Source organism: Etheostoma spectabile, unplaced genomic scaffold (assembly GCF_008692095.1).
Source record: "Etheostoma spectabile isolate EspeVRDwgs_2016 unplaced genomic scaffold, UIUC_Espe_1.0 scaffold00011844, whole genome shotgun sequence".
Taxonomy (NCBI): domain Eukaryota; kingdom Metazoa; phylum Chordata; class Actinopteri; order Perciformes; family Percidae; genus Etheostoma; species Etheostoma spectabile.
Genome location: NW_022603911.1, coordinates 1 through 13065, shown reverse-complemented (window position 1 = coordinate 13065; position 13065 = coordinate 1). Strand labels below are relative to the sequence as shown.

The 13065-nt window shown below is 44.2% G+C and overlaps 1 protein-coding gene across 1 annotated transcript; it reads left to right on the top strand.

Annotated features, from left to right (window-relative positions):
• Nucleotides 1–301: 301 nt before the first annotated feature.
• LOC116679401 (collagen alpha-6(VI) chain-like) lies at nucleotides 302–12652 on the top strand (the record flags this gene model as incomplete). Its single annotated transcript, XM_032509049.1, has 7 exons — nucleotides 302–392; nucleotides 3346–3584; nucleotides 4843–5254; nucleotides 6008–6119; nucleotides 7141–7250; nucleotides 9490–9531; nucleotides 11996–12652. Coding segments are annotated over 7 exons (1290 nt in total), but the record flags the coding sequence as incomplete, so codon positions are not given.
• Between the last annotated feature and the right edge of the window lie 413 nt (nucleotides 12653–13065).

The window sequence follows — 13065 nt, the reverse complement described above, 5'->3', positions numbered from 1 at the left end:
TCTAGATAATCTGACATTATCTATTATGTCATTATTCTTATTTTTTTATTTTTTATGTTTTTATTAGACTCTGTATAATTATATCTATCACTCTGCACGCTCTGCTCGTCCATAGTCCATATAAGCATTCGTTTATTGGAACATCTCAACTTTTCCATGATGTTTCTCATCATTTCTACTGGTTTGTGTTGGACCTTTTGAAGCTGGGAACCTCAGAGTCCTGTGGTATGATGATGAAGAAATCTTAAATTGTTAGAACCAAGTTATTGATAAATAGTAACCGCTGCTGTTTGATCTCCAGGTGGACGACACGGGGAACTCTCAGTTCGTGGTCCTGGGGAGGGACGCGGCCGCCGACCTGCAGAAGGTCCGGAACTGCTCCATCTGTTACGGTAATCACTCTTAATGTTATTAAAATGGGTTTAACCGGATCCTACCGGATTAATCTATCCTACATGTTGCAATTGTATATCTTTGTTTTTGTTTTATGCAAACTCACATTAATGTTGTTAGAATGGGTTTTTACCCGGGGCTTAAAGCCTGTAGCTCACTCAGATAGTGCTCTCGCTCCATGTTGGCTGAGTCCTGCAGTGTCGCGGGTTCAAATCCCGCCTGCGGCCCTTTGCTGCGTGTCATCCCCCGTCTTTCTCTCTCTCTCTCTCTCCCCCCCTCCCCCTTTCATATCTAATAAAGGGATGAAAAATGTAAAAAGAAACAACAAAAAGTGCTTAAACCGGAGCCCTAATAATATCGTTGATTGTCCACTTCTGGGATTGCTCAGGTCCTGAGTTTTATCTCTAGAGTGAGACATCTCTCTAGTTTTATCTCCAGAGTGAGACATCTCTCTAGTTTTATCTCCAGAGCGAGACGTCTCACTAGTTTTATCTCCAGAGTGAGACATCTCTCTAGTTTTATCTCCAGAGTGAGACATCTCTCTAGTTTTATCTCCAGAGTGAGACATCTCACTAGTTTTATCTCCAGAGTGAGACATCTCTCTAGTTTTATCTCCAGAGTGAGACATCTCTCTAGTTTTATCTCCAGAGCGAGACATCTCACTAGTTTTATCTCCAGAGCGAGACATCTCTCTAGTTTTATCTCCAGAGTGAGACATCTCACTAGTTTTATCTCCAGAGCGAGACATGTCTCTAGTTTTTATCTCCAGAGTGAGACATCTCACTAGTTTTACCTCCAGAGTGAGACATCTCACTAGTTTTATCTCCAGAGCGAGACATGTCTCTAGTTTTATCTCCAGAGTGAGACATCTCACTAGTTTTATCTCCAGAGCGAGACATGTCTCTAGTTTTATCTCCAGAGTGAGACGTCTCTCTAGTTTTATCTCCAGAGTGAGACATCTCTCTAGTTTTATCTCCAGAGTGAGACATCTCTCTAGTTTTATCTCCAGAGTGAGACATCTCTCTAGTTTTATCTCCAGAGCGAGACATCTCTCTAGTTTTATCTCCAGAGTGAGACATGTCTCTAGTTTTATCTCCAGAGTGAGACATCTCTCTAGTTTTATCTCCAGAGTGAGACATCTCACTAGTTTTATCTCCAGAGTGAGACATCTCTCTAGTTTTATCTCCAGAGTGAGACATCTCTCTAGTTTTATCTCCAGAGCGAGACATCTCACTAGTTTTATCTCCAGAGCGAGACATCTCTCTAGTTTTATCTCCAGAGTGAGACATCTCACTAGTTTTATCTCCAGAGCGAGACATGTCTCTAGTTTTATCTCCAGAGTGAGACATCTCACTAGTTTTACCTCCAGAGTGAGACATCTCACTAGTTTTATCTCCAGAGCGAGACATGTCTCTAGTTTTATCTCCAGAGTGAGACATCTCACTAGTTTTATCTCCAGAGCGAGACATGTCTCTAGTTTTATCTCCAGAGTGAGACGTCTCTCTAGTTTTATCTCCAGAGTGAGACATCTCTCTAGTTTTATCTCCAGAGTGAGACATCTCTCTAGTTTTATCTCCAGAGTGAGACATCTCTCTAGTTTTATCTCCAGAGCGAGACATCTCTCTAGTTTTATCTCCAGAGTGAGACATGTCTCTAGTTTTTCTCCGAGTGAGACATCTCACTAGTTTTACCTCCAGAGTGAGACATCTCACTAGTTTTATCTCCAGAGCGAGAACATGTCTCTAGTTTTATCTCCAGAGTGAGACATCTCACTAGTTTTATCTCCAGAGCGAGACATGTCTCTAGTTTTATCTCCAGAGTGAGACGTCTCTCTAGTTTATCTCCAGAGTGAGACATCTCTCTAGTTTTATCTCCAGAGTGAGACATCTCTCTAGTTTTATCTCCAGAGTGAGACATCTCACTAGTTTTATCTCCAGAGCGAGACATGTCTCTAGTTTTATCTCCAGAGTGAGACGTCTCTCTAGTTTTATCTCCAGAGTGAGACATGTCTCTAGTTTTATCTCCAGAGCGAGACATCTCACTAGTTTTATCTCCAGAGCGAGACATCTCACTAGTTTTATCTCCAGAGCGAGACATGTCTCTAGTTTTATCTCCAGAGTGAGACGTCTCTCTAGTTTTATCTCCAGAGTGAGACATCTCTCTAGTTTTATCTCCAGAGTGAGACGTCTCTCAAGTTTTATCTCCATAGTGAGACATCTCTCTAGTTTTATCTCCAGAGCGAGACATCTCTCTAGTTTTATCTCCAGAGCGAGACATCTCACTAGTTTTATCTCCAGAGCGAGACGTCTCTCTAGTTTTATCTCCAGAGTGAGACATCTCACTAGTTTTATCTCCAGAGCGAGACATCTCTCTAGTTTTATCTCCAGAGCGAGACATCTCTCTAGTTTTATCTCCAGAGTGAGACATCTCACTAGTTTTATCTCCAGAGTGAGACATCTCTCTAGTTTTATCTCCAGAGTGAGACATCTCTCTAGTTTTATCTCCAGAGTGAGACATCTCTCTAGTTTTATCTCCAGAGTGAGACATCTCACTAGTTTTATCTCCAGAGTGAGACATCTCTCTAGTTTTATCTCCAGAGCGAGACATCTCACTAGTTTTATCTCCAGAGCGAGACATGTCTCTAGTTTTATCTCCAGAGTGAGACATCTCTCTAGTTTTATCTCCAGAGTGAGACATCTCTCTAGTTTTATCTCCAGAGTGAGACATCTCTCTAATTTTATCTCCAGAGTGAGACATGTCTCTAGTTTTATCTCCAGAGTGAGACATCTCTCTAGTTTTATCTCCAGAGTGAGACATCTCTCTAGTTTTAGCTCCAGAGTGAGACATCTCTCTAGTTTTATCTCCAGAGTGAGACATCCCCCTTCTATCTTATCTTTGTTGGGAGCTGCACATGCTCAGTAGCGAGTTGACTTCTCGATGTTTTGTCTCCAGACCCCTGCAGGCGTCTAGAGATGTGTCCCTCGATCCAGGACCCCCTCACCCCCCAAGAGGTCAACGTGGACCTGGTCCTGGTCCTGGACGGGTCCAGGGAGATGCAGGCCGATGAGTACGCCGGCGCCCAGCAGCTGCTGGACTCTGTGGTTCAACATCTGGCCGTGAGCCCGAACCCCCGCAGGGCCGACAGCCAGGCCCGGGTGGCCCTGGTCCAGAGCGGCACCCAGACCACCAAGGTGGCTACATACCCTGATATACTGTATATATATATATATATATATATATATATATATATATATATATATATATATATATATATAAGTATGAAAAATTACGAACATTTGAATGTGTCCCCAAGTGCAGTCGCAAAAACCATCTGGCTCACACAAGGGACAACATGAGGGCAACATGGGGACAACATGGGGACAACATGAGGGTGACATGGGGACACATGGGGAAACATGGGGGTGACGTGAGGACAACATGAGGACAACATGAGGGCGACATGGGGACAACATGAGGGCAACATGGGGACAACATGGGGACAACATGAGGGTGACATGGGGACAACATGAGGACAACATGGGGAAACAAGGGGGCGACATGGAGGCAACATGAGGACAACATGAGGGCAACATGAGGGCAACATGAGGACAAAAATGAGGACAACATGAGGGCGACATGGGGACAACATGAGGGCAACATGGGGACAACATGAGGGAAACATGGGGGCGACATGGGGACAACATGAGGACAACATGAGGACAACATGGGGACAACATGGGGACAACATGGGGGCAACAAGGGGACTACATGAGGACAACATGAGGGCAACATGAGGACAACATGAGGGCGACATGAGGACAACATGGGGACAACATGGGGACAACATGAGGGCGACATGGGGACAACATGGGGACAACATGAGGGCGACATGGGGACAACATGGGGACAACATGAGGGCGACATGAGGACAACATGAGGACAACATGGGGACGAAATGGGGACGACATGGGGGCAACATGGGGGCAACATGAGGGCAACATGGGGACAACATGGGGACAACATGGGGACAACATGAGGGCGACATGGGGACAACATGGGGGCAACATGAGGGCAACATGGGGACAACATGGGGACAACATGGGGACAACATGAGGGCGACATGGGGACAACATGGGGACAACATGAGGGCGACATGGGGACAACATGAGGGCGACATGAGGGCAACATGAGGACAACATGAGGACAACATGGGGACGAAATGGGGACGACATGGGGACAACATGGGGGCAACATGAGGGCAACATGGGGACAACATGGGGACAACATGAGGTGACATGGGGACAACATGGGGACAACATGAGGGCGACATGGGGACAACATGAGGGCGACATGGGGACAACATGAGGGTTAACTACATTTTCCTGATGATGCTTACATCCATAATTTTTTTTTTACATATTTGAAATAACTTTCAATGAATGTCCCCAGGTGGAGTTTGACCTGGGGACGTACCAGAGCAGCACCCTGATGCGGAGACACCTGATGGGGAACGTGACCCAGCGGGGGGGCTCCTCGCGGCTGGGGAAGACGCTGGACTTCACCCTGAAGGAGGTGCTGATGAAGGCCAGCCAGCCCCGGAGGAGGAGGGCGCTGCTGGCCGTGGTGGGCACCAAGACCGCCTCCGAGGACCGGGTCCGGCTGGACTGGGTGTCCTCTAGAGCGTCCTGTGACGGGGTGGCGGTGTTCGTGGTGACGGTGGGCGAGCGCTACGACCGGGGCCAGGTGGAGCAGCTGGCCGGTCGGCCCGTAAACCAGCACCTGGTCCACCTGGACCGGCTGAAGGCCGGAGAGCAGAGCTACGCCCAGCGCTTCTTCAGAGTCTTCCTCTCCGCCCTCAGCAGTGAGAACACACACACACACACACACACACACATACACACACACACACACACACACACACACACGCATACACACACACCACACACACACACACGCACACACACATACGCATACAGACACATATACATACACACACACACACACACACACACACACACACACAGACACACACACACACACAAACACACACAGACAGACGCGAACAAACACACACACACACAGACACACACACACACACGCATACAGACACACACACACACACACACACACACACGCATACAGACGCGAACAAACACACACACACACACGCATACAGACACACATACATACACACACACACACGCATAAGGACACACATACATACACACAGACAGACACACACAGATACACACAGACACACATGCAGACAGACAGACAGACAGACACACACAGACACGCATACACAGATAAAACACACACGCACACAGACACACACAAACACACACACACAGACAGACAGACACACAGACACACACACACACAAACATGCGGACTCACACACAGACTGACAGACACACACACACAAAAACACACAGACACACACACGCAGACTCACACACAGACAGACAGACAGTCACACACGCACGCACACACACGCAAACACACACACACACACACACACACACACTGGAAGGACCTCATGCACAGACCTTCAGACGAAGTGCCACCTACATTTCTGCTTCTTGTAACACGAGTGTATTTGTGCATATTTCAGAGGGAATCAACGCGTATCCTCCTCCTTCGTTTAAAAAAGAGTGCGACAGCCTGGTGGAACCAGACGATACGCCGGTCTGGGACTATGGCGGTCCACCGGGCTTCGACGACGGGTAACTCACATTTTACTCATACACAACCTTAAAAAGAACCAATTAGAGACAATAACAATGATTCTGTCACCGCAACCTTAACATTTCCTGCAGGAATCCAGGAAGCATTAATTTTAGTGAATGACATTAAGACCTTTAGGTTAAACTTGTTTGAAAATTGAAAGTTTTATGCAGTAGGTGACAGATACAGAGATAGACCTTTTAGTTAAAGAGTAAGATGCTTTTAGTTTAACATGAAACAGAAATCTCCATCACCAAACCCACCAGACTCCATGTAAATAATCACTACTTTTAGCATGTATAGAGCAGCATATCTCCACCAGACTCCATGTAAATAATCACTACTTTTAGTGTGTATAGAGCAGCATATCTCCACCAGACTCCATGTAAATAATCACTACTTTTAGCATGTATAGAGCAGCATATCTCCACCAGACTCCATGTAAATAATCACTACTTTTAGCGTGTATAGAGCAGCATATCTCCACCAGACTCCATGTAAATAATCACTACTTTTAGCGTGTATAGAGCAGAATATCTCTACCAGACTCCATGTAAATAATCACTACTTTTAGCGTGTATAGAGCAGCATATCTCCACCAGACTCCATGTAAATAATCACTACTTTTAGTGTGTATAGAGCAGAATATCTCTACCAGACTCCATGTAAATAATCACTACTTTTAGCGTGTATAGAGCAGCATATCTCCACCAGACTCCATGTAAATAATCACTACTTTTAGCGTGTATAGAGCAGCATATCTCCACCAGACTCCATGTAAATAATCACTACTTTTAGCGTGTATAGAGCAGAATATCTCTACCAGACTCCATGTAAATAATCACTACTTTTAGTGTGTATAGAGCAGCATATCTCCACCAGACTCCATGTAAAACATAGGGTTGAAAAATACGTGAAATGGCCCTTTAAGTGCAGTACTTGAGGTACTTGAGTAGATGTACTGTAGTACAGCTGTTTATGAGTGTGTCTGCTGTGTTTTCGGCTGTGTGGGGGGGGCAGGCAGGGGTCGGCGATGCTGGGCGACGAGTTTGTTGACGAGGTGGAGGAGACGTCACCGCTGGACGACATCGCCACGGTGACCCCAGGGTACAGAGGAGAGAACCTCAACGGTAACACACACACACACACACACACAAACACACTCTAACACATACACAGACACACACACACACACTAACACATTTACACAAACACATGAACACACACACGCATGCACACACACTCTAACACTCTAACACATACACACACTTTAACACATAAACACACACACACACACACACACACACACACACACTCTAACACATTTACACAAACACACACGCATGCACACACACTCTGACTCATACATACATACACACACTATATGACACATACAGTGGTGTGAAAAAGTGTTTGCCCCCTTCCTTATTTCCTGTTCCTTTGCATGTTTGTCACACTTAAGTGTTTCGGAACATCAAACCAATTTAAACAATAGTCAAGGACAACACAAGTAAACACAAAATGCAATTTGTAAATGAAGGTGTTTATTATTAAAGGTGAAAAACAATCCAAACCTTCATGGCCCTGTGTGAAAAAGTGATTGCCCCCTAAACCTAATAACTGGTTGGGCCCCCCTTAGCAGCAACAACTGCAACCAGGCGTTTGCGATAACGTGCAATGAGGCTTTTACAGCGTCCTGGAGGAAGTTTGGCCCACTCATCTTTGCAGAATTGTCCTAATTCAGTTACATTAGAGGGTTTTCGAGCATGAACGGCCTTTTTAAGGTCATACCACAACATCTCAATAGGATTCAGGTCAGGACTTTGGCTAGGCCACTCCAAAGTCTTCATTTTGTTTTTCTTCAGCCATTCGGTGGTGGACTTGCTGGTGTGTTTAGGATCTTGGGGAACTTCTGCTGCAGAACCCAAGTTCGTTTCAGCTTGAGTACACGAACAGATGGTCGGACATTCTCCTTCAGGATCTCTTGGTAGACAGCAGAATTCATAGTTCCTTTTATCACGGCAAGTCTTCCAGGTCCTGAAGCAGCAAAACAGCCCCAGACCTTCACACTACACCACCATATTTTACTGTTGGTATAATGTTCTTTTTATGAAATGCAGTGTTCCTTCTACGCCAGATATACTTGGACACACACCTTCCAAAGAGTTCCACTTTTGTCTCATCGGTCCACAGAATGTTGTCCCAAAAGTCTTGGGGATCATCAAGATGTGTTGTGGAGAAATTGAGACGAGCTTTGATGTTCTTTTTGCTCAGCAGTGTTTTTCTCCTTGGAACTCTGCCATGCAGGCCATTTTTGCCCAGTCTTTTCCTGATGGTGGAGGCATGAACGCTGACCTTAACTGAGGCAAGTGAGGCCTGCAGTTCTTTGGACGTTGTTGTGGGGTCTTTTGTGACCTCTTGGATAAGTCGTCGCTGCGCTCTTGGGGTAATTTTGGGTGGCTGGCCATTCCTGGGAAGGTTCACCACTGTTCCATGTCTTCTCCATTTGTGGATAATGGCTCTCACTGTGGTTCACTGGATTCCCAAAGCTTTGGAAATGGCTTTATAACCCTTTCCAGACTGATAGATCTAAATTACTTTTTTTCTCAATTGTTCCTGAATTTCTTTGGGTCTCGGCATGATGTGTAGCTTTTAAGGATCTTCTGGTGGACCTTACTGTGTCAAGCAGCTCCTATTTAAGTGATGCCTTGATTGTGAACAGGTGTGGCAATAATCAGGCCTGGGTGTGGCTAGAGAAATTGAACTCAGGTGTGGACAACCACAGTTATAGTATGTTTTAACAAGGGGGGCAATCACTTTTTCACACAGGGCCATGATGGTTTGGATTTTTTTTCACCTATAATAATAAACACCTTCATTTACAAATTGCATTTTGTGTTTACTTGTGTTGTCCTTGACTATTGTTTAAATTGGTTTGATGTTCCGAAACACTTAAGTGTGACAAACATGCAAAGGAACAGGAAATGAGGAAGGGGGCAAACACTTTTTCACACCACTGTACACACACGAGCACATGCACATGCACATGCACTAACTCTCTCCAACGAACACACACATTCACACACACAAATGCTCATAAACACAGACACACTCTAACACACACATACACACTAACAAATTCACATACACACACACACACACACACCAACACACACAAAGTGATTGGCCAGCGTCTCCCGTGCTGGGATTTTCTGAAAAACCAAGCTTCAGAAATCTAGTTTTCTCTCAGAAAACTTCAAATTCGAGCTGCAAAGATGAACGGATTGGTTATCATCTCATCTTAACATTAAAAAGGACATTTAGATGAATATGTCCTAACTGTCTCCGTGTGGTCTGTCCCCGATGCAGATGTCCTGACCACCCTGGAGCCGACCAGCTTCGTCTCTGAACGTAAAAACTAACCCAGAACACACTGTAAAAACATCTCCATTATTTACAGTATTTTATGTATCATTGTAAAATACAAAACAATTAAACACAACATAAAATAAAAAAGTGAAAATACAGTAGTTTACTGTACTACTTACAGTACTATAGTGGGTCTACTGTGATTTTTTACAGTAATACTCTATCTTTATTTCTATCTGTCTCTGTCCTTTTGTCTTTCTGTCCGTCTTTTTGTCTCTTTCTGCCGTTCTTTTTGTCTCTGTCTCTGTCTTTTTGTCTTTCTTTCTGCCGTTTTGTCTCTGTCTGTCATTCTCTTTCTTTCTGTCTTTTTGTCTCTGTCTTGTTGTCTCTCATTCTGTCTTTTTGTCTTTCTTTCTGCCGTTCTTTCATTCTCTGTCTTTTCTGTCTGTCATTCTCTTTCTTTCTGTCTTTTTGTCTTTCTTTCTGCCGTTCTTTTTGTTTCTGTCTTTACTGTCTCTGTCTTTTCTGTCTGTCATTCTGTCTTTTTGTCTCTGTCTCTGTCTTTCTTTCTGCCGTTCTTTCTCTCTCTGTCTTTTCTGTCTGTCATTCTGTCTTTTTGTCTCTGTCTCTGTCTTTCTTTCTGCCGTTCTTTCTGTCTCTGTCTTTTCTGTCTGTCATTCTGTCTTTTTGTCTCTGTCTTTCTGTCGTTCTTTCAGTCTTTTCTCTGTCATTTTGTCTTTTTGTCTCTGTCTCTGTCTTTCTCTCTGCCGTTCTTTCTGTCTCTGTCTTTTCTGTTTGTCATTCTGTCTTTTTGTCTCTGTCTGCCTTTCTGCCGTTCTTTCTGTCTCTGTCAAAAAGTAAAAATACAGTAGTTTACTGTACTATTTACAGTACTATAGTGGCTCTATTGTGATTTTTTTACAGTAATACTCCTATATTTCTGTCTCTTTCTGTTTCTGTCTTTTCTGTCTGTCATTCTGTCTTTTTGCCTCTGTCTCTGTCTTTTTGTCTTTCTTTCTGACGTTCTTTCTGTCTCTCTTTTCTGTCTGTCATTCTCTTTCTTTCTGTCTTTTTGTCTATCTGTCCGTCTTTCTGTCTTTTTGTCTTTCTTTCTGCCGTTCTTTTTGTTTCTGTCTTTACTGTCTCTGTCTTTTCTGTCTGTCATTCTGTCTGTCATTCTGTCTTTTTGTCTCTGTCTCTGTCTTTCTTTCTGCCGTTCTTTCTGTCTCTGTCTTTTCTGTCTGTCATTTGGTCTTTTTGTCTCAGTCTCTGTCTTTCTTTCTGCCGTTCTTTCTGTCTCTGTCTTTTCTGTCTGTCATTCTGTCTTTTTGTCTCTGTCTTTTCTGTCTGTCATTCTGTCTTTTTGTCTCTGTCTTTCTGTTGTTCTTTCTGTCTTTTCTCTGTCATTTTGTCTTTTTGTCTCTGTCTCTGTCTTTCTCTCTGCCGTTCTTTCTGTCTCTGTCTTTTCTGTCTGTCATTCGGTCTTTTTGTCTCAGTCTCTGTCTTTCTTTCTGCCGTTCTTTCTGTCTCTGTCTTTTCTGTCTGTCATTCTGTCTTTTTGTCTCTGTCTTTTCTGTTTGTCATTCTGTCTTTTTGTCTCTGTCTGTCTTTCTGCCGTCTTTCTGTCTCTGTCAAAAAGTAAAATACAGTAGTTACTGTACTATTTACAGTACTATAGTGGCTCTATTGTGATTTTTTTACAGTAATACTCCTATATTTCTGTCTCTTTTGTTTCTGTCTTTTCTGTCTGTCATTCTGTCTTTTTGCCTCTGTCTCTGTCTTTTTGTCTTTCTTTCTGACGTTCTTTCTGTCTCTCTTTTCTGTCTGTCATTCTCTTTCTTTCTGTCTTTTGTCTATCTGTCCGTCTTTCTGTCTTTTTGTCTTTCTTTCTGCCGTTCTTTTTGTTTCTGTCTTTACTGTCTCTGTCTTTTCTGTCTGTCATTCTGTCTGTCATTCTGTCTTTTTGTCTCTGTCTCTGTCTTTCTTTCTGCCGTTCTTTCTGTCTCTGTCTTTTCTGTCTGTCATTTGGTCTTTTTGTCTCAGTCTCTGTCTTTCTTTCTGCCGTTCTTTCTGTCTCTGTCTTTTCTGTCTGTCATTCTGTCTTTTTGTCTCTGTCTTTTCTGTCTGTCATTCTGTCTTTTTGTCTCTGTCTTTCTGTTGTTCTTTCTGTCTTTTCTCTGTCATTTTGTCTTTTTGTCTCTGTCTCTGTCTTTCTCTCTGCCGTTCTTTCTGTCTCTGTCTTTTCTGTCTGTCATTCGGTCTTTTTGTCTCAGTCTCTGTCTTTCTTTCTGCCGTTCTTTCTGTCTCTGTCTTTTCTGTCTGTCATTCTGTCTTTTTGTCTCTGTCTTTTCTGTTTGTCATTCTGTCTTTTTGTCTCTGTCTGTCTTTCTGCCGTTCTTTCTGTCTCTGTCAAAAAGTAAAAATACAGTAGTTTACTGTACTGTTTACAGTACTATATTGACTACCCCGAGGGTTAACCAGTGTCTCCGTCTCCGTCTCCGTCCAGGCGTCTGTCTCCTGCCCCCGGCCGCCGGCGGCTGCCAGAACTACACCATCAGCTGGTTCTTCGACACCGAGCTGGGCCGCTGCGCCCGCTTCTGGTTCGGCGGCTGCGGCGGCAACGCCAACCGCTTCGCCACGCTGGCGGAGTGCCAGCGCCGCTGCGTCACCAACCGCCCGCCGCTAGTCGGAGCGAGAGGAGGAAGAAGAGGAGGAGGAGGAGGAAGAGGAGGAGGAGGAGGAGGAGAGGTAGAGGGGGGGTCGCTGGGAGACGGCGCCTGGGCGTCCTGAGGAAACCGGCGGCTGCTTTGCACTGAACATGAAACGGGATCAAACACGTCTTAAAGCCTCAACTCGCAGCCGAGTTTCCTTAAAAAAAAGAACGTCTTGTTATTTTCTCTCGGGGGTTTTCTGAGTGTCGGCCATCTTTGTTTATATTGTCACCTCTCTCTGGTCCCGGCGGACGCTCAACGAGGACGCGAGCGGCCTCCTTCAGGATGTGTGGTGTTCACTTTCCATGCAACCAGGTGCTATTTCTGAAGGCAGGTGAACTGCAGCGGGACAAAAAAACAACAACAACTCAAATAAAATGAAAAGGGACACAACGGGGAAATAACGTTGCACGTCACACTCGTGTTGATTTGTCACATTTTTGTCACAGAAAAACTCAAAAGTATATTTGTTTTGTACCGTATACTGAATAAAATGTATGTTTCAGATAAACTCACGCATGGTCTATTAATGTCCATATTCTATCGATCCCTAAAAACACCTCTGGGTGACTCTCAGTCCATTTCAGTCGGGGGGGGGGGGGGGTGCTAGCCCAAGCAACAATACATTAGTAGTAGTATTATTGGAGACATTGGGGAGGTCATTAACATATAATAAAAATAACAAGGGACCCACAATAGAACCCTGTGGTACGCCGCACTGAAGGGGAAGGGATCTGTCCGATTATAGTTGAGCTCCTGATAAAAAGTTATAGTATGGTATGTAATAAAAATATGAAAATACTTGTATAGTATGTTGAAAAAGGAAAAAAGTCACTAGTATTATATGTCAAAAAATGATAAAAGT